The sequence below is a fragment of the Xenopus laevis genome, chromosome 2S (genome assembly GCF_017654675.1).
Source record: "Xenopus laevis strain J_2021 chromosome 2S, Xenopus_laevis_v10.1, whole genome shotgun sequence".
In the NCBI taxonomy this organism is placed as follows: domain Eukaryota; kingdom Metazoa; phylum Chordata; class Amphibia; order Anura; family Pipidae; genus Xenopus; species Xenopus laevis.
Genome location: NC_054374.1, coordinates 136,747,117 through 136,774,077, shown reverse-complemented (window position 1 = coordinate 136,774,077; position 26,961 = coordinate 136,747,117). Strand labels below are relative to the sequence as shown.

Genomic DNA, 26,961 nt, shown 5'->3' with positions numbered 1-26,961 from the left:
TTCTCCCAGATGAATCTTCCATCTGTAAGAAACAATTTACTTTCAGTACAGATAATGCCTCTTTTCGAAGTAAACACTTACCTGAAAGTGACTCACCATAACCTGAGGGGCGGCACAATTCTCGGCAGCCGGCAATCCTAAGGAGCCTAAGCACAGTAAAAACTACCAGGCCAAAGGCAAGGATGCCGAAAACCGGTTAAGAACTGGCGCCAAAAGGCGCAGCGTGATGACGCCGGCGCGGGCGTCAGAAGTAACGCGAACGCGCGAAAAACTCGCGCCCGCGACAAACGCGCGCGCGCGAAAAACACGCGCGCGCCAAAAACGTGCGCGCGACAAAAACGTGCGCGCGCACGCGCATATGCGCCGGCAAACAAACGCCAAGTGAGTTAGAGTCCACAGACCTGTAATCCCCGGCCGCTAAGAGGGATCCCCAGAGCGAATGCGCTAAGGCGAACGCTAACCTGGAGCTTCAGGCGGAGAGAGGCCAACTGCGCCTGGATTCCAGCCCTAAAAAGGACCGGGTGAGCCACAAAAGAAAAAATATACCTCCTGCAGAGGACACCGCAGAGAGAAAAAGAAGACAGGGAGGAAGTAGGTAGGTGGGGCTTTAAACTCTGCTAGGGGACACATCTGTCAGTGGGAGGGGATACCCGTCAGTTAATGCTGACGGGGGATGGCCAGGGAAAACCTTTTCCTGTCCTTTAACATAACATCTAGCTCCGTCCCGGATCAGATGTATCCTATATGAATAAGCATTCATGTCCGAGCCCCTTATTTTTGCCCTGCAAAGTCATGGGACCTTCTCCTCCCCCACACTTTCCACACCCTTTGCAGTAAAAACAATGTCCCCTTTCAACCAGCTGTTTCCCGTTGCTGTGGCAACTTGTGAAAAATAGTTCCCCTTTAACTGGTTCCCTACCCAGATCCAAGCCAAACAGGCATGGGGATGACAGTTGCACAGCTGGATGAGTGGGTGTGACATGTAGGCAGGAGGTGCCGCTATCATTGCACATTCATACCATTCCAATTGCCATATGGAAGACATATGGAAGCATGTGTTGTGAGATGCACCAGTATTTCAGTTTTCATCAGCTTAATGTGGCCATAGAGGCACAGATAATATACGAAACAAATTTTCGTACAATATTCAGTGCGTGTATGGTGGGAAAAGAGCCGACCAATATCGACAGAAGACTTGGATATCGGTCGGCTCGTCGATCGTGCTGGATGGAAAAGTTTGATTGTGTGCTTTGGAAGGGCCCAACAACAGCCATTGTTAGTGCGGAATCATCAGATACAGGTAGAATTCTAGTTTTCTGATGATCAGCTCTACACGTGTGTGTTGAAACAAACGGTCTTTTCCAAGAAAGATCGTAATTTTTACATCTATGGCCACCTTTACACAGCCTCGGGATACAGCACATTCAACACAAAGTCAATCAATTTCCCTACCGCCCCTAATTTGCATATGCAAATTAGGATTCGGATCGGCCATGCAGAAGGATTTGGCCGAATCCTGCTGAAAAAGGCCGAATCCTGGCCGAATCCCAAACCAAATCCTATCTTAAACGTGTTGCTAGTGTCCAAATTACCCTAGCAACCATGAATCGATTTGAATAAGAGACTGGAATATGAATAGGAGAGGACTGACTAGAAAGAGGAGTAATAAAATGTAGCAATAACAATACATTTGTAGCCGTAAAGAGCATTTGTTTTTTAGATGGGGTTAGTGACCCCCATTTGAAAGTTGAAGAGAGTCAGAAGAAAAAGGCAAATAACTAAGAAAAATAAATAATGAAGAACACTTGAAACATTGCTTAGAACTGGTAATTCTATAACATACTAAACGTTTACTTTAAGGTGAACCACCCCTTTAACATATCCGCTCATCATATTTAATGTCATTATTGTATGCCACTTCAGACCTCTCATGACCCAAAGTTTTTATTACAGGTTTTATGCAGCAATGCCTGCCATTTAGCTGTGGTGTATTTGATCACCATTTTATTTTTGCTTGATCACTAGGCATCACTTGAGCAATACCTGTGGGATATTAGTCTCTCGGAAAGGACTGTGGCTGTGGGATAGCAGGTATAGTAGGGAGAGATGGTTCCTATAGTAACAGTGTTGATAATAGTCTCTGGAAAGGGAGTGTGACTGTGGGATAGCAGGTATAGTAGGGAGAGATGGTGCCTATAGTAACAGTGGATAATAGTCTCTGGAAAGGGAGTGTGACTGTGGGATAGCGGGTATAGTAGGGAGAGATGGTTCCTATAGTAACAGTGGGGATAATAGCCTCTGGGAAGGGACTGTGGCTGTGGGATAGCAGGTATAGTAGGGAGAGATGGTTCCTATAGTAACAGTGTTGATAATAGTCTCTGGAAAGGGACTGTGACTGTGGGATAGCAGGTATAGTAGGGAGAGATGGTTCCTATAGTAACAGTGGGGATAATAGTCTCTGGGAAGGGACTGTGACTGTGGGATAGCAGGTATAGTAGGGAGAGATGGTTCCTATAGTAACAGTGGGATAATAGTCTCTGGGAAGGGACTGTGACTGTGGGATAGCAGGTATAGTAGGGAGAGATGGTTCCTATAGTAACAGTGGGGATAATAGTCTCTGGGAAGGGACTGTGACTGTGGGATAGCAGGTATAGTAGGGAGAGATGGTTCCTATAGTAACAGTGGGGATAATAGTCTCTGGGAAGGGACTGTGGCTGTGGGATAGCAGGTATAGTAGGGAGAGATGGTGCCTATAGTAACAGTGTTGATAATAGTCTCTGGAAAGGGACTGTGACTGTGGGATAGCAGGTATAGTAGGGAGAGATGGTTCCTATAGTAACAGTGGGGATAATAGTCTCTGGGAAGGGACTGTGACTGTGGGATAGCAGGTATAGTAGGGAGAGATGGTTCCTATAGTAACAGTGGGATAATAGTCTCTGGGAAGGGACTGTGACTGTGGGATAGCAGGTATAGTAGGGAGAGATGGTTCCTATAGTAACAGTGGGGATAATAGTCTCTGGGAAGGGACTGTGACTGTGGGATAGCAGGTATAGTAGGGAGAGATGGTTCCTATAGTAACAGTGGGGATAATAGTCTCTGGGAAGGGACTGTGGCTGTGGGATAGCAGGTATAGTAGGGAGAGATGGTGCCTATAGTAACAGTGGAGAATAGCCTCTGGGAAGGGACTGTGACTGTGGGATAGCAGGTATAGTAGGAAGAGATAGTTCCTCTAGTAGCAGCAAAACGTGTTGCATTATCACCCGCACCTATCCCAGTACCTGAGCATATGTAACACCTTTGTGGGGAAACAGGGAATTTAATGACCTGATCTTGTCAATTAGATTGTTGATATTGGAAATCACAGTTAAACACTGACAAAATCCAGTTTCTCACAAGAGAACTCCATGTGCTGTTCTGAAGAAAACAAAATTATAGCAGTTTTTGTGTTTGCCTGGAAACCACAAGAGCATTGCTAAGGGAAGTTAGTACATGTCTCATTTGTGCCACTGTGCCATGGAATCACACCATCACAGCACAACACAACAAAAACAAACCAGGAAGAGTTCTTTGTTTGCGATGATGTTCTTATACTTCAGATAAATCCAATTTAAGATTTGAGCTATTGTTTTAAATTTTAAAGTAAATTTTTCAAATGCAGGTATGGGATCCGTTATTTGGAAACCCATTATAATCAAATAATCTACATTTTTAAAAATGCTTTCCTTTTTCTCTGTACCAATAAAAGTACCCTGTGCTTGATCCAAACTAAGAAATAATTAATCCCTATTGGGAACAAAGCCAGCCTATTGGGTTTATTTAATGTTTACATGATTTTCTAGTAGACTTAAAAAGTATGAAGATTCAAATTATGGAAAGATCAGTTATCTGGAAACCCTTGGTCTAAGGGCTCTTACAGACAAGCATTTTTACCTCTGCTCCCTTGTGTTCTGGTTCCATTCGTTCAGCCGCAGGGCTGTACTAACACAGACGCATTTAAGCACAGAACACAGGTAAAATGCAACATGCTGCGTCCCAACTTGCGTTTGGCGCTTACATGCGTCTGTGTGAGTACAGCCACATTGAAAAGAATTCAGTGTGTCTACTCCTGTGCTCCCCTGCGACTGAACGCATGAAACCAGAACGCAGGGGAGCGCAGGTAAAAACGCTTGTCTTTAAGAGCCCTTAAGCATTCTGGACAACAGGTCCCTTCTTGTGCGTGGTCTAATGAAACCCAGTTATAAGCTTTGTGCAGCTTAATATGCACTCAGGGCACAATGTGCGCTGGAGATGGATGAGTTTGATTGTTAACATTTGATTATGCCAAACAGCAAGCTGCTCAATGCTTCCTACTGCATTTCTGTGCAACAGATGTATTGTTCTCTCCACCACATAGGAACACAAGGGTTAATGAAGCTCCACTATGGGAACTGTTTCCGCTGAAGCGCATGAAAATGTTGAATGCAGGTAAAACCGTAAGTTTGTAATTTACAAGCACTCACAGAGGAGAATAGGGTCAGTAAAGTTTTGTTTTTTCGTATGGTAAGACACAAACTCCACCACACAGGAGTGCCGGCACAAACGCCTGTGAACAAAAGCCCCCAAAAGATTGCTGGGTAATGGCAGACCATGCATTTTGACAATGGTCTTAAATAGCGGGCGAGGAAGCATCTAAAATGCCCTATCACTGCCCGCAAAGTAAGAATGTAGCAGGTAAATTATTCAAAGAGAGTAAAAAACCTTTCAAAGCACTTTATGGTGGCCATACACCTGTATGTGACTTGATTGGTGTGCAGGCTGTTTATATTGCCTGAAGATGCATTGTTTCAAGTTTCATAGGCCTCGTTTGCTTACGCATTTTTCAAATGCACACTAAAATGCACTTAAAAAAATGCATATATTGCACGTCAAGACTTTTGACGCAGCTTAGCACTTTTTTCCCATTCCAAACTCAACCCTCTATTCTAGTGATAGCTGAACTTGCGTCGAGCGCAATAAAATGCAGCATGCTGCATTGAAACAAATGCACGCAAACGCAAATGGAGTAAAATGCAATTGAGAACACTCACGAGTACATTGTAGCAGTATATAATGGAATCAGTTAACGAATACATTTTCTTTGTCAAACCTGCTTTTTAATGTGCGTAAAACGCATTAAATAAACGCAGGAAAAATATGCCCATTTGTAAGATCTGTAAACGTGACAACTGCGCAAGGGAATTGGAATGGTCTTATGAATAATAAACCCTCGGTGCCAGCTGTTTCTCTCTATGACAGTTAAAAAAGCAGTGGAGTTATTAACCATGTCCTTTTCTCAGATATCAATCCTGCTGTGCTAAAGCTCTTGCTCAACCACAACTCCCATAATTATGAAATCAAAATGCTTTTCTCTGCAATATGCCTATGGCTTGTGCAGGTCTCAACCAAGTTATTTAAGGGCAATGTGTCACAGAACTCCCCAATGAAGCTCAATATAAGATAAAGGTCGGCACAAACCAGGGATGATGTTCACTGAAACAGAGTTACCTTCCCTGTTTTACTGCTCATCATAATGCAGATAATATTGTGTGTTTTATTCCAGAATGCCACCCTTGTTCAAGGATAAATGCATGTTGAGCCTGAGAAAATCACACACAGTTTATTATGGACTGGGGCAGTTGCATTGATACATCTCTTAACCCGTTTCTTGTTATAATATCAGCAGTCACCATCTGACCTTGTAACCTAATGCATTTGAGACCTCTCTGATCTCTGTTGTTAGGCTGAAGATGTCAAGACAGGGAGCAACAGATGTGCTTAATGCAGAACAGCGGCCAAGGAGATTAACCTCTTCTCTGGTACAGGCCAATGCAAGTTACACAGCAAATCAATGGGATAATGCTAATAAAACAGATCCCGGTCAGGTCAATTGCTGCTTTAAGAAAAAGAACGATTTAAAGCAAGTTGGAACTGCACCGTAATGAACAAATCCTGCAATGGCTTACATGAGCTAAAGGAAATGAAGAGGTTAAACCCCAATTGTATCACTATAGAGCACTGTGAATTACAGCCGTTCCCAGGCAGGCTTACACCTGTTATAGACTATTCTAGGTTCTCAGGCACAACTTTCATGTAAATAACTGGGAAGGATAGTAAACATCCTCACTGCTTGTAAATGGAAAGCAACAGGTGCAGTCAATACAGGCCCAGAAGTACAACTTTACCCTTTTTATTAGCTGTAGGATTTCCTCCTGCAAAGATTTAGGATTTGAGGGATGGGTATGTCTAATAGGCCTGGCCCAAACGACTTCACACAAACATGGACTATTCTTTTTACCAGTGAGCTTTGTCTCCTAGGACTTAGGGCAGAGACACATGGTCAGATTTGGGAGATTAATCTCCTTTCTTCGGGCGACTAATATCCTCGGACAGCCTTCCCCTACTTTCCGCCGGCTAGAATGAAAATCGCCGGTGGGATGGCAATCGGAGAGCTTCATTTTCCGAAGTCGTCCGAAGTTGCCTGACAAGGAACTGAGAATGCTAAAGATGTTGGCTAATTAACAGCTAGGAGACATTCTATTAAATATTAACATCAGGCTACATATAAGAGCCAAGACAAATGCAGAAAGTCAACTCAAACAACAAGTTAATAAAAATACTGACTTCTAAACAGAAGAATTCATGGCAAAATGCCTGGTGTCCTTACTTTCAAAATAAATTGGCACAATAATACAGTATCTGCAGCTTCTATAAACACATTCTAAATACTTATAATTTATTTAAAATACACCAAAGCCATGAATGACCAATAAAAAATAGACCCATAAGGAATTATGCTTATATGGCCATGGATGTGGTCCATATCTTTTGATCCCCCTGCAATTTACCTGATTAAAGCAATACACAGCTAAACCCTTATGCTTGGCTGGAATTCTGTTCCTTAGTTAACATTATGCCATTAATAATCAGAGCAAGTGCTGAATGTGACTGTTGAGAGAAATAACAGGAAGCACAGGAGCCTGGGTTAACACTCTAGCCTCCAAATGCAATAAAAGGCACTAAATTTGAACAGGAAATTGCCCCGTCACAGTTTCCCCAAGAGACCTGCTTATCTTAAATTGTTACAAATTGTTTCTTTGCTTATCTTACATTGTTACAAAAGTATCTAAGTGCACCTGCCTCGAATTCCGGGCTCTCTGCAAAAAGCCAATTTAGTTTTAGAAACTTTTTACGGCTGTCCAGTGCAGGAGATCAAAGAGAAAGTCAAGACATTTCAGTAACAAGCCGGGACTGCAAGTTGAGCTGTGAAAATCAAGACTGTCCTTCAAAAAACGGGACAGCTGGGAGGTATCGATCTACAAGTCCAGTTTATGGATGGGAAGCCCAAGTTGTTCCACAAAGGTTGGGAACATAAAATATATGATGAATTAAGAGCTCAAAACTGAAATCTGGTAGAGAGCAGAAATGGAAAAAGAAACAAAAACAAGAATATCAGTGAGGTCAGTAGGTGACCAAAGCTAGGCTTCCCAAGGCACAGGAGGCAGATGGGCTTGTTGTCTATGAAAGCATTGGATATGGAAAAACCAGCAAATCATCAGCTGTTAACAAGAGAAAATGTCTCTCCCATCCATCCCCAACCTTTCTACAATCAGTTAAAAAAAACAAGTACTTTTACATTTACTGGCTCCACTGCAGCATAGTACAGCAGCCATCTGACCCCTGGCATCAAATACCTTAAGACTAAATGAGCATGCCTATGTCTGTGAGGGCTGCTAGGTAATTTATGCTGAAGTCCTGATTGCAGAGCTGCAAGGCTGTGGGATGTGATAAAGAGATCCAGAAGTCTTCAGGGAGAATGACATTTTTGCTAAGCTACTGAGTGCAGATCTCAGGAATGGGACAGTTCATATGAAGTTGGTTGACTATTGGCAGTTCAGTAGCCATAGACCGACTAGTTCAGCAGTGTCATTATTGTTCTGTTTCACATTGTTATGCAATGGATTCTGCAGAGGGAAGGAAAAACACTTTATCCTTCGATACCCAACAAACTGTATTCAGCATCAACGGCAAGGACTTTTCAACTATGTTATCTCCTGCAGAGAGGTTGCTGGGGGCTTTCTTACTGGAAAGCACAGAACAATCTCTTGCATGAGGTCATAAGGGTCCAAGGTAATTTCCCCATGAGGTTCTCACGTTCTCATATTAACGGCATCAATGAGGAAAGGCATTTTTGGTTTCTAAGGGCAGAGACACTGCATTTCGGGGGTAGATGAGTCGCACGGCAACACAGCTTCTCTTCTTTGGGGTGACTAATTACCAAACTGCCTCCCCACCGGCTAGAATAAAAATTGCCGGCGGGATGTCACTCTGAGCGCTTCGTTTTCCGACGCCCCCCAAAGTTGACGAGGAAACTTCAGAAAACGAATCGCTCTGAGTGCCATCCCACAGACGATTTTCCTTCTAGCTGGTGGGAAGGCAGTTTCAGGAGATAAGTTGCCCCGAAGAAGAGGAGATTTGTCAACCGGCGACTAATCTCCCCAAATTGCAGTGCATGTCTCTGCCCTAAAGCAAATTCTTACACTGTTCAGTGCCAGTCACACAAGCCTACATATGGAATTTGCAGACAATAAATCTCCATGTACCACACGTGTCTGGCTGTACTCTGACCTCCTTAGTTTTGCAGTCTCACCCATGTTTTGCTTTTTGTTATAATGGTATATTGGTCTATTAAAGGGGGTGGTTCACCTTTAAGTTACCTTTTAGGGGCACATTTACTAAGGGTCGAAGTGAATTGTCGAATTTAAACACTTCGAATTTCGAACTAATTTTTGTCTATTTAAAAAAGTTCGACTGACACTTCGCCACCTTAAACCTGCAGAATTGCTATGTTAGCCTATGGGGACCTCCTAGTACCTAAAGCCAACAGTTATCAAAGTAAAATCGTTTGATCGATCAATTTAATCACTCAATTAGAAGGATTTCATCGCACAATCGACCGATTTTACTTCGATGGAATATGGTCAAATTCGATTAAAAAAACCTTTGACGAAGGTAATGCAATTCGATGGTCAAATTTCAAAGTTTTTTACACTTCGAAATTCGACCCTTGATAAATCTGCCCCTTAGTATGTTATAGAATGGCCTATTCCAAGCAACTTTCTAATTGGATTTCATAAATTTATTTTTTTTATAAAGTTTATTTATTTGCCTTCTTCTTGCGATTGTTTCCAGCTTTCAAATAGTGGGTCACTGATCTCATCTAAAAAGTGCCCTTTAAGCTGCAAGTCACAGTTTCCAAGAAACCTGGTTATCTTAAATTGTTACAATTATTTCTGTTCCTGACCTCTTCTAAAAACGGCTTCAAATTTATTGTTTTTGCTACTTTTTACTAATCTTATTTCTACGCAGGCCTCTCTTATTCATATTCCAGTCTCTTACCCAAATCATTGCATGGTTGCTAGATTAATTAGGAACAAAGCAACCAGCATGGTGAAACTGCAGACTAGAGAGCCGCTTAATAAAAAGCTAAACAACTCAAAAACCACAAATAATAAAAATTGAAAACGAAACTAACATTTTGGCTTCGTCAACACTGGAAACTTAAGGTTAAATCCAATAGCGGAGCACAGAGGGAGGGGGTACCATGGTCTTTCACTACCAACGCATGAGCTGGTTACCAAAAAGGTGTTGGGCAGTCAAAGGTCTAATATCCATGGTGGCACAAGACTGCCCCCTCCATAAGGCATAACTTGCATAAGCTGCTGGAGCAGCACTATTAACTGATACGTTTTGAAAAAAAAAAAAAGTTTCCCATGACAGTATCCCTTTAAGGAATCACAGCCGGCAGATTTCATGTTGGGGGCCACAGGCCACCAGTTGGACAGCATTGTGTTAAGACATCAGGCTGTGGCTATGCTTACCACATGGAAAAGTGCCCATACAAAGATAGATGTTGGCTGCCAATTCAGTGATAATGACCAAAATGTTAAACAGTCATACATGAAAACAAAGAACCACCATTTCCAATCAATATTTTCTAAAGGTGGCCATACACAGAGATCTGCTCGTTTGGCAATGTCGCCAAACGAGCGGATATTTCACCGATATGCCCACCTTGAGGTGGGCAATATCAGGCTGATCCGATCGTGGGACCTACGATCGGATCCTAACGCATGGGAAACGGGGGTTGGATCGCGGGACCGCATCAACGAACAGATGTCCCATCCGATCGAGATCTGGCCGACTTTCGGCCAGATATCGATCGGGGAAGCCCGTCGTGGGGCCCCATACATGGGCCAATAAGCTGCCGACTTGGTCTGTCGGCAGCTTTTATCGGCCCGTCTATGGCCACCTTAAAACAGTTGCCCTTGATTAGAAAATACTCTCACTATTAATCCCAATATATAATACAATACAATATAATTACAAAAGGAGCTAGTGGCTCTGCCGCTGTATTACATATGAAATCCTGGTGTTGATGTTCCAACCTAATTTAGACTATTCGTTTTATGGTACAGGAATGCAGTGAATGAAGAACACTAGCAGTGTTATACAAAATTAGGGTAGTGTTACACTGGGTACAAAAATTACAAACAGGTGCCTTTCTGGTTAAATAAAGCAAAGTGCTTGGTAGCTAGCCTGCCAGAAAGTATCATAAAATATATAACATATTAACCTATTCATTATGGATTAGAGAAAAATTCCAGCTGTAGGTAATGATTAGCCCTGGAGACTGAATAGTGGAATATTGGAATTCTTCAGAGATTACCTATAAATGATTGAAATCTAATGCCACGTTACATTGCTTATATTCCTGAAGGGAAAAAACAGCTAGAGATTCTGCAACAAGCGCTGATGTCCTGCAGCCCACTAGGTGCATTTGCAGAATCCCACTGGAGAAACACAGCTCGCTATTAGTGCCTACAACTTATCTCACAATTTACTCCATGAGGTTGGTTGTCACAAAGGAAACCAGGCAGTACATTCCAGATAGAGGTGAAGAAAAAATGCTGAATGGGCAGTTTGTGTTTGTGTGTATAGAGATATATAGATAGATAGATAGATAGATAGAGAGAGAGAGAAGAGAGAGAGAGAAGAGAGAGAGAGAAGAGAGAGAGAGAAGAGAGAGGATAGAGAGAGAAGAGAGAGAGAAGAGAGAGAGGAGAGAGAGAGAAGAGAGAGAAGAGAAGAGAAGAGAAGAGAGAGAGAGAGAGAGAGAGAGAGAGAGAGAGAGAGAGAGAGAGAGAGAGAGAGAGAGAGAGAGAGAGAGAGAGAGAGAGAGAGAGGGAGAGGGAGAGGGAGAGGGAGAGGGAGAGGGAGAGGGAGAGGGAGAGGGAGAGGGAGAGGGAGAGGGAGAGGGAGAGGGAGAGAGAGAGAGAAGAGAGAGAGAAGAGAGAGAGAGATATGGTGCATACCTAATTTGTATATGGTTTTTTAACGGGTCCTATATTTGCCCATTTTTGCGCCTTGCATTGTGCCAAATGTGTGGCTGTTGGCTTCAGAATCCCCCAATGACCATGTATTTAGAATTTTGGTTTAGGATGGAATTGCCCTGTGGATATCACAGTCAGTTGGTAAGAGATGGAAAAAGCTGTATGGCCTTGAGTGACAGCACCACAAGTAACAGAACCCTCACAGCGAAACTAAAAACCGGCGTTCCAATCTTGGCAAGTAACTGAGCAATTCGTTTTTTTTTTTAATTTTCCTTTGTTGTAAGCTGGATACAGACATAGATGCTGTTACGCTACATTTTACAGGCCATAATAAAGATTTTCCCAGGGGACACTACAATAAGATGAGAGCTAGACTTATGATGGGACTACTTAGCAGCCCAAGAACAAGCCATTGTTGCAGATGGACGAGACCCTGAATATACAGCAGGGTTCTACACAGGTATATAAGGTATACAAGGATTGGGCATCAGATGAATGTGGCAGAGATGCCAGCATCTTTATCTTTGAGAAAATTCTAAATTAAAATATAAATCAATATTAAGGCACAACTTCTGCTGGCTAAAGCCCAGAAAGGATTAGGAGATCTGAGAATGTCCTTGTGAGAATTGGGTTGGCTTCCTGTAAACATATTCAGACTGCCCAAGAATAGATCTTATCGTACAAAACGATATTCGGTGCGTGTATGGCAGGACACGAGGTGACCATTATTTGCAAGACTTGGATATCAGTCGTCTTGTTGATCGATGGTTTACTGCTGAAATGTTGTAGAATTTCTACGAATTCTACATTTCTACCTGTTTATCTAAATGATCTTTGTCGGTCCCAGTGCAATCTATCTATGTTTGCAGGGCCAAGCAGGCAGCTCCCCTTTGTTTTCCTGGCAAATTGGTTAGTTGATGGTCAATTTGTACGATCGTTCCGAGAAAATCGTGGTCTCACGATGAGGATCGGATCTTTTAAAAATCTCAACATCTATAGCCAGCTTAATTAAAACAATCTTTCAACCAATGGTTGCCGGCAAGATTGTAATTGTAAAGCTGGCCATACACTATAATATCCGCTCATTTGGAGGATCTTTCCCAGATATGCCCGCCAGCGTCAGAGCTATATTCTGAACATTCGGCTCCGATGGGACGATCGCCTGAAAAACGAAACCTTCCTGATCGATAAGCCAGATATCGATCGGGAAGACCCATTGGAAGCCCCCATATCGGCAGCTTTAATCTGCTCGTGTATGGCCACCTTTACATGTAAGCCACCTTTACCTGCACCCAAATAAAACATAAAAAATTTAAAGGTGCAAAGTTTGCTACTGATCTAATCACCCAGTGGCAGTATAATGGTTTCTCCGCCCAGTATTTTTGGGAAGCTGTTCAGGACTGTGCACTTCTTTACACTGTATTTGCAGCAATGTGCCATCGTACTCGCATGACTACTTTTTCATCCCCGCCTAGGGGAAGGTTGAGTTGAGGAAACAATCACCTAACTCAGGCTTCCCAGGGCCCCATTGGAAAAAGAAAAATTGTCTGGGGCCACACATAAGATACACAAACACTTTTAATTTGTAAAAGTAAAGAAAATACACATAAAATAAATACAATACGAGTTGGAGCTATACACTGGAATATGGGACACCTGGATATTACAGTAAATAGATTTATTATTATACGATTATGACATTTCCTCAGGAACTGAGTGTTTCAAGCTGGGCCGCATTCATATCCATCATTGGCCACAGTTTGGACATCCCTGACCTAACGCAAACATCTTATTGTTTGCTACTGCTAAATAAATTAATATTTTATACACCAGAACCCAACCGGTAAAGAATGGGCCATGATATCACAATAAGTTTAAGGCCACACAGGAAGTTTAGCCCACAACCAGCATGTCTGCCTGAGTCAACCCAACCTATGGGTTTCAGGTCAATCCACATAATATGGGGTCCAACTATGCCCTGGGAAGATGAACATATATTTAAGCTGCTTGGTTAAAGGACATGTAAACCAAAAAAGATTTTTTGCGTAATAAAAAACACAATTATACGCAACTTTCTAATATTAATTTATTAAAAATTGTTAGTGCTTTAAAAGTTATTTGTAAATTTAATGGCTAATGAAAGCAGCAACTCCTGGTTGTTACTTTTTAAACAATGGTGCAAAAGCCAGTCTCCTCCAACAAGACAGGCCTGTTAATCTGTTGGCCACCAGGGCTGAGAATAGAAAGGGACAGACAAACACAGCTTTCAATAGCAATACATATACAAATGACAACCATAGAAAATGTGTAACAAATATATATTGCAAAGTTGCTTAGGATTACCGTATGTTTTCTTTTATCAGGCAAAAAATATTTTAGGGTTGACATGTCCTTTAAGCGTATAGTTAGGAGTTGTGCAGTAAAATCATTTTGCAGTGGGTCCCAGTAACATTTAGTTGCATAAATAAGACCTTGAACCAATTAACCAGCTTGTATGAGGTTGAGGATTTGGGAGGATACAGTACAAAGAGGAAACCCACAATAACCACTACATCACACTTTCTGTTTTCCTCTGCTGTTCATTTACCTAATGAACCATTTGTTGCAGTACACGCTGGCACCTATACACACTTTTTGCTCCTATACCACATATATAGCATTAAGCATAGCATGGCATTTCCTTTTACAGACTAAATAAATACATTCCCATACCTTCAAATTGCCCCTCCTTATCTTCATGGATAGTGAATATGCAATTGGCCATGTCTGCTGTAGACTTGTGTGAACTACAATATCTCATCTGTGACATTTTGGGACTTTTTTTTATACAGATAACATATATTTATTGCTTTAGGGCTATTCCACACGGGGAGATAGCGACGCGTTTGCGGTCGCGGCGACAAAGCGCCGCGACAGTCGCCGCGACCGGCGCAGGCGACAGTTTTGTATGGGCGCCTATGTAAAAACGCCTGTGCTAACCACACGAGGCGATGCGCTTTTCAACAGTCGCCTGAAAAAGCCTGGCGAGGCATTTTCAGGCGACTGTTGAAAAGCGCATCGCCTCGTGTGGTTAGCACAGGCGTTTTTACATAGGCGCCCATACAAAACTGTCGCCTGCGCCGGTCGCGGCGCTTTGTCGCCGCGACCGCAAACGCGTCGCTATCTCCCCGTGTGGACTAGCCCTTAAGCAGTATTGGATACAAGCACATTATCAGGGGTGTTAATGAAAGGCCACAAAAAAGCAGCACCCCACAAAAGGAGTAAAAAGTGGTGTTTTTTTACATGAATTGTAGATAGTGATATTCTTAGAAAATTTGCTTTGATTTTTTATTATTTGTGGTATTTAGCTTTTTATTCAGCAGCTATTCAGTTTGCACTTTCAGCAGTCTGGTTGCTAGAGTCCAAATTACCCTAGCAACCATGCATTTGACTGAAAGACTGGAATATGAATAGGAGAGGCCTGAATAGAAAGTTTAGTAGCAACAAAAATAAATTTGTAGCATTACAAAGCATATATTTTTTTTTTCAAACAGGGTCATTGATCCCCATTTGAAAGCTGGAAAAGTCAGAAGAAAAAGGCAAATACTTCAAAAACTATAGAAGAAAAAGTAAAGCCAATTGGAAAGCTGCTTGGAATTAGCCATTCCATAACAAACTAAAAGTAAACCAGTCCTTTAAGAGCACTAAAGGATGTGTCCTCTATGTCAGAAGATTTAACTAGAGCCAAGGAGGTCAACATGTATGGAATAGCTTACAACAATGAAAATTCCCCAAAATAATGAAGTAGCCCAACTACAATGTGCATCATTCATTTCACTTTTGTCAGCCAGACGCCCGCATAGGTTCACGAGCGGCTTCAGGAAACGGGAAATTGCATCACATCATTACATGCTTTTGTACTGCATCAGGGACAGGATGAGAACAGCTCGTGAGCAGACGCCCAGTATCCAACCTAAATTCTGAAGCATGTGCTTGGTTACAGCTGATGTTCCCTTGGAACAGCTACAGACCATCCCTGCATGCCAGCCTCATGTCCTTTATCAGCCGCTGAATCATTTTTCGTTTTGTTTTGTTTTTTCAAATAAATCTCGATACCCAGAACTAGTCCAAAAGAACATCCACCTAATGAATGAACTGAGTGTGTCAGATGCAGTGGCCAAGCTTCCATACATAGGACACAGTTATTCTTCTGAAGGGTAAGGCCCAGTGCTATATACCTGAACAGTAGGGTTTTTGTAGGCCTTATTGCAGTTATGATACCTAGGAATGAACTATAGCCTGTGATGGCTGTATCAGTGGTATGAAGTGGGCAGCACAGCGGTCCTGAGTTCAGTTTCAGTCAGGGAAAGAAGTTTGTATGTCCTCCTGCTTCAATAGGTTTTCTCCAGGTATTCCAGTTTCCTGCTATACTCCATTCTTTATGTGAATAGAAGCTGCCATACTGTTACACACCGGTACATCTCATCCAAAAATAAAAATTCAGGTTCATTGGTTTTAAAGGTATACGTAAATACCTTTGCTTCTGAAAGCAGTACGGCTGTCCCCTTCTATTCTTTTTCCGATGGCTCTGACTTTGGAAACAATGTGACGGAAGAGAGCTATTGCAACATTGTTTAAAAAGTCCCATCCAGGACTAGAGAAAGGCATAAACAATTACTGTTACGAATTACACGTTTTCGAGGAGTCTATAAAAAGGAAAGCTCCTTAGAATTACATTTTCTTTTATTAGGCAACATTCTATTTTTGGGTTTACATCTTTTTTAAGTGCTCTGCTAGTTGATTCTAATGTGGATGCCTCACCCTGAAAAGCAGCAAAAGGTAACAGTTTGCAAAGGAAACGTTGGGTTGTGCTGCCCTGAGGGCAATGCAGAGCCAAATGGTTAGGGGCCGATTCACTAACTTCGAATGAAGGATTCGAAGTAAAAAAACTTCGAATTTTGAAGGTTTTTTTGGGCTACTTCGACCTTCGACTTCGAATCGAAGGATTCGTAGTAAAAATCGTTTGACTATTCGACCATTCGATAGTCGAAGTACTGTCTCTTTAAAAAAAACTTCGACCCCCTAGTTCGCCATCTAAAAGCTACCGAAGTCAATGTTAGCCTATGGGGAAGGTCCCCATAGGCTTGCCTAACTTTTTTTGATCGAAGGATATTCCTTCGATTGTTGGATTAAAATCCTTTGAATCGTTCGATTCGAAGGATTTTATCGTTTGATCGAAGGAATTATCCTTCGATCGAACTATCTGCGCTAAATCCTTCGACTTCGATATTCGAAGTCGAAGGATTTTAATTCCTAGTCGAATATCGAGGGTTAATTAACCCTCGATATTCGACACTTGGTGAATCGGCCCCTTAGAGTAGGGACAAACATTACACAAAGCATAAGACCTTTTACATACACTTTGAAGGTACAAGGTTTAAAAAGTGCAATGCTTGGTGCAATGACTTTAGTCTACCAGACAGTTTTCTAGTTTATGGCTCTATAAAAAGTTAAAGTTGACTGTTTTTACTATTACTAGTAAAGCTAACATCAATTGTATTCTGTGTAACAGAAGCAGATGTATCAGTTGTCCAATTACCATAAAGTTTCTGCTGCATTCCTCCTAATTAGAACCCTATTACTAGCCCCAGAGACGTGGGTAGGCCAAATAAAAACTAACTTGTGTGCTTTATTTTTTGTACAGACTATGCAGTCACCCTTGATGAACCCTCAGCATAGAGGGAAAAATAAGATCAAGGATAGTGTCCTACCATCTACTGAATGCAGCTCGTTGCACTGCATTGACAGGCAGCAGACTAGCTATCCAAGAAATGGATAGATCAATAAATCTATAGATATTAAAATATATTAGGGACCACAAAGGATGGGAAGATTTAAGTGCTTAAAAAGTAACCTCCAACACACACCAACCACTCTCTACACCTCCATAAAAGAAATGTGTAAATAACATTATAAGAGCATTGATGTCTGGACACTGCATCGAATGCATTGTTAGAATAAAAAATAAACTGCCTAGATTTCAGGCACAGCTGCAAACCTTATCCATGCAATAAAACATTACAAATGTCTGTTAAAACTGACAATGATGCAACATCAAGGGTAAAGACGGAACTCCCCTATCAAAAATCACTTAAAAATCAGTAATTGCAGCAACAGGGATGTGATGAAGCAGGAGTTGATATATGAGGTTTATAGGTTCATATACCGAGGCCTCAATAATGGCTTTCTAAAAGAAATCCAGAAGTCATGCATTGTAACTATGGTTTCATCATGGTTTATCATTTAAAAAACATATTACAGCAGGATTGGAAGAGCGTACAATCTAAAGGGATAAGAAAAAGCAGACACATATAAGGCTGTTGAATGGAATTGGTGATGATTATTTATGAGAATAAGGAAGCAGAGCTGACCGGCAATCGAACGGATCCACAGGACCAGAGATATTCAGTTTAAAAATAAATTTATTGGTAGAAAAGTTAAAAATATAGCTGCATCTCCATCCACCCTACGCGTTTCGCACCCCTCGGGGTGCTTAGTCATGGGCTCAAATGAAAATCACAGGATATGAGCATTTATACACAACACAGCTTATCAGAAAAATTGAAAGAAAAAACAGAACAAAAAAACATTAAAGAGACAGTACCTCTATATTTCTTCAAGAGGTTAAGTATGACAGGAAAGTATTTAAAACCATTTTTTGTTTATATAGAGTATATAGAAAAAGGTTATGGTAGAAAAAAAATAGTAGAAAAATATAAAAATTAATATAAATGATTATTTATGGTATGTTGCCAGGGTGCCTCGAATAGGCATCACTTTACACCCCTGGACTAAAGGATCCAGTGTGAATGGGATGAATCTATATTGGCTGCATGGATTTGTAGAACCGAGGACGGCGTGGAGGGAGTTGAGGACTTAATGAGACTGTGTCCCTGGGATTCCTTGTCTGCACAGTGCTGTGCGCTACAGTGTCTGGTTTCAGGAAACTCTGTGCTGTTAAACATTATTACTCACTTTCCTCATGTGAGCGCAGAGCAGTTAGGGAGAGATGGACTCATATCCTCAGAGGTCCTGCGCTGCTAACACAGACAATGGGGGAAATTCATTAACCTCCGAAAATTCACCAGCGACGGCTTCGTTCACAGTGCAACACTTGCCAGGCGTAGATTCGCCAGGACAACGCTAATTCACTAAAATCCAAAGTTGCGTCCAGAGCGCCGAACGCTGGTGAAGTTACCAGCCAAGCAAAAGCGAAATTGCGCTAGCGTTGCCTAATTTGTATACGGCGGGGAGTTAAAGTTCAATGGACGTATATGTTGCAGCCAATACATTACACAAGCCCGGGAAACCATAATAGAATAAAAGAGAGTTGTTATATTGCCTACACATGATCCCTGTGTACAGTTTATGTGCCATATGTTCGGAAATGTAGGGGGAAACCGGCTACCCCAAAACAAATTTACGCTCCTTTTGCAGCCTATCTCCCTGAAAAAGGGGAAAGACACTAGCGAAACTATTTTTTGAGAAACTCCTATCTACTCTATTGCACTTTGCCTGGTCTGAGGACCGTGTTACTAGGGTGGGAGATCAACCTGGCTGTACAATTTATAGAATAGGGCAGAGATGGGCAGCCTGGTGGAGTTTAACAGCGGGAGAGGCAAAGGTAGCTCATAGCTGTAAAATGTTGGGGAAGAACTAGAATGGTAACATTCTCCCCAGCATGAACAACACAGGTTGCTCTGGTGTGTACTAAATGCACAAGGAAAGCAGGAGTTGGGTCATCAGCAGGTAATATCATCCAGATGGGGAGAGCTGCATCCACACACAAAACATATGAAAGCCTGACTGCCTGAGAGAATGGGATCCAACAACTTGCTCTGGAGCAGTGACAGACAGGCTCAGGCGCCCCAGCTGTAACAGAACTACATCTCCCAGCAGCCCCACAGCAACAAGGCTGGAAGGTGAAACTATGCATGGGTTGCCTGTCCCTGCAGTGTAGTTGTGAGGGAGCTGGAAGGGAAAGTAGCGAGGGGCGTCTGTCAGGGAAGTGGGGGGAGTAACGGAACAGATTTTGGGGGCAGGAGAAGGTTCAGCAAAGAAGAGAATATAGTGAATAAAGTACCCCCTCTTGTAAAATATAAGGATATATTATAAGTTACCGAGGAGTTTCATGACCATATAAAAAACATGAAGCTAAAGGGCGAGTGTTTTCACACAGGTCATTGAACTCCGAGGTAACTTCTAATATCCTCATATTTTGCAACTGGGGGTACTTTATTTATTATAATACACAAGTTTCAGTGAGTCATGTGACAGAAATGACATCAGAACTCACCGTTTATAACTGATGACATCAGAACTCACCGTTTATAAGGATATCATTTACAAGATAATCATGGCTTTTGTGTATTATAATGAAATACATACACCTATACATTATACAGGCTGATAACAATGGCGCTGATCAATGAAAGAGTACTATAATATTATACCCCATCATTAACATGCCAGTAATCTGTAACCTTCCCTTTCACACGTAGGTGCCAAGCAGCAACAACTTTCTCCCCACTCACCTCTGCGCATCTGGGAGGTAGAAGTCCACAGAGAAACCAAAGAAACTGCCTCCTGCCCCAGTGTAAACTGCCGGCTGCTCCACTGCCAAGTTAAATCCACGGACTGAGCTGAAGGTGAGCAGGGCGCACAGCACAGGGAAGAAGAAGGCCACTAGTCTACGGACACGGGAGCCTTGTGGCTGCTGCATGACTTCAGGCTACTTTGGGTGCGTGTGGGAGAGGCAGCTGGAGATCTAGTAGAGAGCCAAGCGGACTTTCACAAGCTGAGAACTATTCCAATTGAGCAAAAAAAGCCCCTCCTAAAAGTAACGGCAGGGAGTTCCCTACAGAAAGAGGAGGGACGGCATATGATACAGCCCGGGCACCCACCTCCTCTTTTTGTTCAATGGACAGATCCCTTTTTTTTCCTGCTGTATGGATTTAATTAGGGCCTGCTTGTGTTTGTCAGCTTCCCCTCTGTCGTTTTGTCTTTTAATAAACTCCACTCTCCGCCCTTCTAACTCACTTAGGATCACAATTGGATTATACCAAACCGTTTAGTTTGTGGGGAGATGCTAATGAGATGACTTGTGTGTGAGGTAAATTCATTTCCACTTGAGGGACAGAACCTGGTGGGAACAGGTAACCAGGTCAGTAGGAGAGAAAATAACCGTATGCGTTATTTCAGCCCTGCTGTCCAACTCTTTCCAATGTAGTGGTGGGGCCACTTATTTACGATATGATCGGGGAGCCATGTTAAGGTGCCCATAGACGAACATCGTTCGTTTCAATACACACGTGTAGAGCTGAATCGTCAGATATACAGGTAGATATGCAGGTACAAACAATAGAATTCTACCTGTATCTGACGATTCAGCACTAACAATGGCCGATGTTTGGGTCCCTTGAAAGGCACCTGATCAAACTTTTCCGTCCAGCCCGACCAATATTCAAGTCTGCTGCAGATATCGGTCGGCTCTTTTCCCACCATACACGCACCCAATATCGTACGAAAATTAGTTTCGTAGGATATTATCTGAGCGTCTATGGCCACTTTATGAGGTGACTTTGTATTGCTCTTGGGCAGCTTGAGAGCTATAACATTTCTTGGGCCATGTCTGGCCCAGGGTGCCAGGTCTAATTATCAAAACCAGCCAGAGTCAGCTACAAAACTAGTCAAGAGGCACTTCAAAAGTCACCCAAAAATAGCCCAATATGTGCAGTTAAAAAAGTTTAAAAAATAAAGTCATATATGTGAAAATATGAATTTTTTAAATTTTCACTGTTTTGCAAATTTTTACAAGAACATTCACCTGTCACAAGGGGTGTAACTACAGAGGGGGACCCCATAAGGCCCTAATACAAATACAATTTCAATAAATATTGGTAAAATAGGTCAACCTCTAGGCATTTTGGTGGCCAGCAGATTTTTGCTGCAAAATTGTCTGAAATTGAGGAAATAACTGGAGACTGGGGTGCAGAGCCTAAAATCTGGTAAGTCCTGACTTCTACACAAGTCAATCCTCTGCATTCTGGGTATTGTAGTCTTACATTAAACTTGGCAGTTGGCAAAGTGTTAAATAAAAACTACATTACCCAACATGCATTGGTAAAAACGATGCCTGACCCCAATGTTATTAATAGGGAAAAAATCGAAAGCAGGAAGGCTGGTATTTTTTTCCAAAAAGGTGGCAACCCTACACATTAGTGCAAGAAAAAACTTTGGCTGATTTCCAAAGTACAAACCAACCAAAGGCCCAAAAAGTAGCCCAAATACATACCTTGGCTAGTTTGTACTTTCAAAACCAGCCTGGGCTATAAATAAGTAGCCCAATTTTGCTGGAAACCCGCCAACCTGGCAACCCTGGTCTGGCCAATTGGCTTCCAGTTTAATAACTTTGCCCTGTTTGATACAATGTGCAAATATAAAGCAATACAAATTCCATTTTCAAATTGCTTTTTGGCAATGAATTGATTGGGTTATATCTCCATAGACTTTTGGATAACCTCACAAGCAAGAGCATTCAGCAGTTGCGCCATTATATGAACTAGGAAATGAGAGCGAGGAAACTTCGGGCGACTTCGGAATACGAATCGGTGCGTGTGCCATGCCATAGGCAACTTTTTATTATTTCTTTTTTATCGTTTTTTAATTATTTGCCTTCCACTTACTCTTTTCATCTTTCAAATAGGAGTCACTGACCCCATCTAAAAATGCCCTGTCAGGGTACAATTGTATTGTTAGGGCCACTTTATGTTACTAATATTTCAGTTTATACCCTCTCCTATTCATTTCCCAGTCTCATATTCAAATCAGTGCATGGTTGCTAGGGTAATTTGGATCCTAGTAACCAAATTGCTGAACTTGCAAATTGGAAAGCTTCTGAATAAAAAAAACACATGTATAATAAAAAATGAAAACCAATTGCAATTTGTCTCAGAATATCATCAGGAGTACTCATACTTTACTAATGCCAGATCTACTTTTAGTGATGTTGTCCCATTATTATCTACATCCATAAAAGCATTGTTAATATTCTGTTCCATGATAAATATTACTTAAATATTGAGAAAATGTATATTGCTATATTAAACAAACAACTGTTTCTTATGTAACCTTAATGTAATAAATATCTGAATGAAAAGCATGAAACAGGAGGGTGATTTCGACAAGCTGCCTTGAGATCTACTGAACACCAGCTAAAGGTCTAATGATAAATCCTGATCTACCATTTGGACACCCGCACTCTACATAATCGTAAAAGATAAAGGTGAACAATGCCTTTAATGCAGGGCTGCATTTGTTGGATGGTAATTGGGGGGGGGGTGGCAGTTACAAACTTTTCACCCTAAAGCTGGCCATAGACGCAAAGATCCGATCATACGAATCGTGGATTCATACGATTTTCGGACCGTGTGTGGAGAGTCCCGACATTTTTCGTCCGTTGGAGATCGGTCGTTTGGTCGATCGGACAGGTTAGAAAATTTCTGTCGCCTGCCAATAATATCTCTGCGTGTATTGCCGATCGTATGATTTTCAGAGGGAGATTGTCACTAGTGTTGTCAGACATAAGTATCGTACGATTGCTGATAGGGGAAGAACATTGGGTGATCTGTTCTTAATTGATCGGAATGGTAAAGACTTTGATCTGAATGGTTAGTGGAGGGTCGGGAGATGGGAAAGTCCGATCGTACGTTGATTCGTACGATCGGATCTTTGCGTCTATGGCCAGCTTAAGCCATAGGTACCTAAACTGCCTCTGCCAAGAAATTGTTGCTCTGTGAGGCTTTGGGGGTTCATTTGATAAACGTGTGTTTTACCCACAGTTCAACATTCTATCAAAGAATACGACAGCATTTGAAATACATGCTACAACTTATGCATGATGTGTTGTGTTGCCCCATTCATAAATTTGGAGCAAGATGCAGTGGTGTCATTGCAGTTGTCCAGAGAAGTTGTCATTACCTTGTTTGCGCAAGAGCCCCAACCAGGCCCTATGGATGGAGGGCCTTGTCAGCTAAGTAGTATGGTGCCAAATGATTACAAAAATAAAAAATAATCATGTATGACCATTCCCAAATCCACGTAGGACATAACCCCATTTTCAGCAAAACCACACCCTTTTTACAGTATGCAATTCATGATTTTCACAACCTCCCTCTTCCCACCTGGTCGCAGCCCTGCTAGCCATGTCTTTGATATGTCATGGGATTACCCCAAAAGAATATATCTACTTGTCTGGTATTTTATTTTCTATGAAAATTGAAGCTGGGAAGGGGCATTGGCTCACCTTGACACATACAGGGCTCCCTTGCACCTTATTCTGCAAGGAAATAAAGTCACAAACACTTTTGGAAATGCTGTTTTGAAGGGCTGAATTCTGCTTCCATTACCAAACACTAAACATTATAAATGTAAATAAGCTTTTACGTCTGTTATTCTTATTTTTAACACTTCTCTGTAATGTAGGGTATCCCAAAACCCAGAATTAACACCAAGGTCCTGGTCACAGCTCACACTTCTGCCTGTAACCATCACCTTTCACTTTGGGAGGAGCCCTATTCTACTCAGATGCTGCCAGGTTTTATAGTGACAGGACCAAATGGAGAGTTCTGGGCAGAGAAGGCAATTGAACGTAGGATGGCAGGGAATAGGAAGCATAGTCAAAGGTCAGGCTGGGTCTGTATCAATCAGGCAGTGCAGTACAAAATCAGGAGTCAGGTCGAGGACACAACCAAGAGTAGCACAGTACAGTAACAGGATCCAAAAGAGAAGTCAATAAACAGGCAGAGATCAGGACAGGCAGCAGACTAGGAATGATCAGGGACATGCTAGGTCAGGCAACAAGAAACCACACCCAGGAACTATGGAGAGAGACCTACTTGGTCAATGAGTGGTAGGTCAAGTTTCCTTTAAATATATGAATTTCGTGCTATGATCGATGATGTCACACAGCGGAGCAGAGAATAAAAAGATGCACTTACATAAGATCGGAGGAGATGGCGGCTGCTGCAGGCGTCCCCGCAAGGAGCACGGCTGGTGTCCCTGCCGCACCACTGGACTACCAGCTACTCTTACATTCTCTCTCTAATGTGACACTCTTCATTTTTTTCCAAACAACTGCCCTGTTGCTAGTGAAGGTAAACTCTAGCAACTAGGAAGCAATATGACATTCAAACGAATGCTGTTGATCTATCATACCGAAAGCGCCCTTTCAGGAAAACTCCCTCTTTAAACAGTACCAAAAAATTAGCTTGACTGCGCCACAGTGTATGAATCCAATCACTGTGGCATGACCCTGTTATTTGCTCTTGACCTGGTTCTCTCTCACTATAAAATACGCACATATTGGATGCTTTTACAAGGAGCTCCCTATCCTCCAGCTCACAAAGAATGTTACTGTATCCTGAACAAAAACTTGGTTTCATCCTCTAGTGTTCTGCACAGAATAAGCCATTGTTCTTGTGATGGAAGCATGATTGCGCCCGTTGCCCTGCCACTTTCTCCATGTGGAAAATAATAAATCAACATTTACCACGCTGACGTCAGAATGATGTGTAACCAGGATTGTTGAGAATTTGGCCTTTCCTCTTGCAAAAGATAAAAAGAAGCCGATGTGTCAGATAGTGACCTTGTCTGGCGGGAACGTCCATACCACAGTTGCTAATCTCTGATGCTAATCTATGTTGCATCACACAAAATAAACAATGAACTAATACCCCTTTGCTAAACCCACTTACTCAACCTACTGTATATTATTCTTGCAAAACTTTAAAGTTTTTAACATTATCGTCCCATGTTATTCTTTTAATACTCCTATTTACTTCTGCATGCACGTTTAACAAGTGCCTTAGCCTTTATAAAAGTACATATTTTAAACTGGCCTAGGAGGGTTTCCTCTGTCATTGTTAATCACAATGAAAGTAAATCATTCTATGGGCATCATAGCGGCTAGACTGGAGTCTTTCTTTTGAAGTTTCAGCACAGCAAGATAGTGAAATGCCTGCCAGTGTAGCTGTTACTGACTTAACAGATTGTAGAGTTTTATATTGATTGAGTTTTTTGCAGCTTGTAGTAATAATGCATGGTTCAGCTGTTGGAGAAGGAATAGTACTTCATGTGACAAGGAAGCTGGTCACACACATTGCCTAATATTTTATTATGGAAACAATAGTTTCTTCTTAGCCTAATCAATATCTGAACACGCCTGGTGATTTGGAAAAAGGAACCTTTTTGGATCCCAGTTAATTTCAACCCTTATCTGTCCTTATGTTTCTGGACATCATCTTCAACAATCTCCATACTTTGTCCTTTAAACACTTCCACTCCCACTGATCTGTCACCTTACTAACTGACAGCTACTTACTGCTAAATTCATGGAACAATCTGTCACCATTACTCTTGTCTCTGGGAACTAGCAATGGTGCAACCTATTCCCTCATAACTGCACTTGCAGAACTGATCAGCTCATAGTGCTCCATTGCTTTATACCCATTCATTTATCTCTCTAGGCCAACTATTATATAGTGAATAAAGTACCCCCTCTTGTAAAATATAAGGATATTATAAGTTGCCGAGGAGTTTCATGACCATATCAAAACACGAGGCTGAAGGTCATGGAATTTGGATAATATAGATAAAATGGAGTCTATGGCAGATGGCCTTTCCGTAATTCAGAGCTTTCTGGATAACGGGTTTCCGAATAACAGATCCCATACCGGTACCTACAAATCTGAGCTATATCATCCAATTGCATAATGCCATTTTCTTAAAAGGTCCACAAATTCCAGGAGGATATAGAGGCTTCTATGTAGTTGGTCATTAGTTGCAGTATGTTACAACTAAATCACAGCCACAAATTTCATAGTTTAAAAAAAGAAATGTAAGGCATAAGGCACATGTAGCATTTTGACTGCCGCAGTGCTCTCAGGGAGAACCAAACTGTCCTTTTCCCGCATGAACATACCATCCATTTTAATGCAGGATTAGGATATGCTTTAACAATGGCAGGACATGACACTGTCAAGAGCACCCAGAGCGATCTCTACTTGGAAATGTATCCCAGTGTAGTTCCAGACCAGCTGATAGCCCATGTCACACCACCCAATTAATTATCAGACACAGACAATGTCTGAAGTGAAATACATATGATTCGTTGATATTTAGTAGTATACAAAGACATATAAAGTAAATTAAAGATACTAAAAGGTTGAACTTGATGGACGTGTGTCTTTTTTCAACCTTAATTACTATGTTACTATTGGCTTCACAGGCTTACTTTAGCACATCGCTTAGGGTTAATACAAGAAGTCAGTTTAAAGGGATACTGTCATGGGAAAACATGTTTTTTTCAACATGCATCAGTTAATAGTAATGCTCCAGCCATTAGAAGTAATGTAGATATTAAGGGCATTATGATAAAGGGGAATGAATATAAACTGTCTTTGTTTGCTGACGATTTGTTGGTACACTTAACAAACCCCTTAACATCATTGCCCAA

General features: G+C 41.7%; 1 protein-coding gene and 1 long non-coding RNA gene across 3 annotated transcripts in view; one reads left to right on the top strand and one right to left on the bottom strand.

Moving 5' to 3' along the window:
* LOC121400691 overlaps nucleotides 1-22,154 on the top strand; it is a 140,382-nt gene extending 118,228 nt beyond the window's left edge. The window contains exons 4-5 of the long non-coding RNA XR_005965918.1: nucleotides 19,949-20,095; nucleotides 21,955-22,154. This is a non-coding gene — a long non-coding RNA (uncharacterized LOC121400691). The remainder of the gene's footprint in view (nucleotides 1-19,948; nucleotides 20,096-21,954) is intronic.
* itga5.S (integrin subunit alpha 5 S homeolog) overlaps nucleotides 1-26,961 on the bottom strand; it is a 132,191-nt gene that overhangs the window by 47,556 nt on the left and 57,674 nt on the right. Inside the window, exon 1 of one of the 2 annotated variants that reach the window (XM_018250123.2) lies at nucleotides 19,982-20,449. The exons of the other annotated variant lie outside the window; for it this stretch is intronic. Within the exon in view, the coding sequence (XP_018105612.1) occupies nucleotides 19,982-20,169 (188 nt within the window). The 5' untranslated portion in view covers nucleotides 20,170-20,449. Of the gene's footprint in view, nucleotides 1-19,981; nucleotides 20,450-26,961 lie in introns of those variants that run through there. 2 annotated transcript variants of the gene reach the window in all.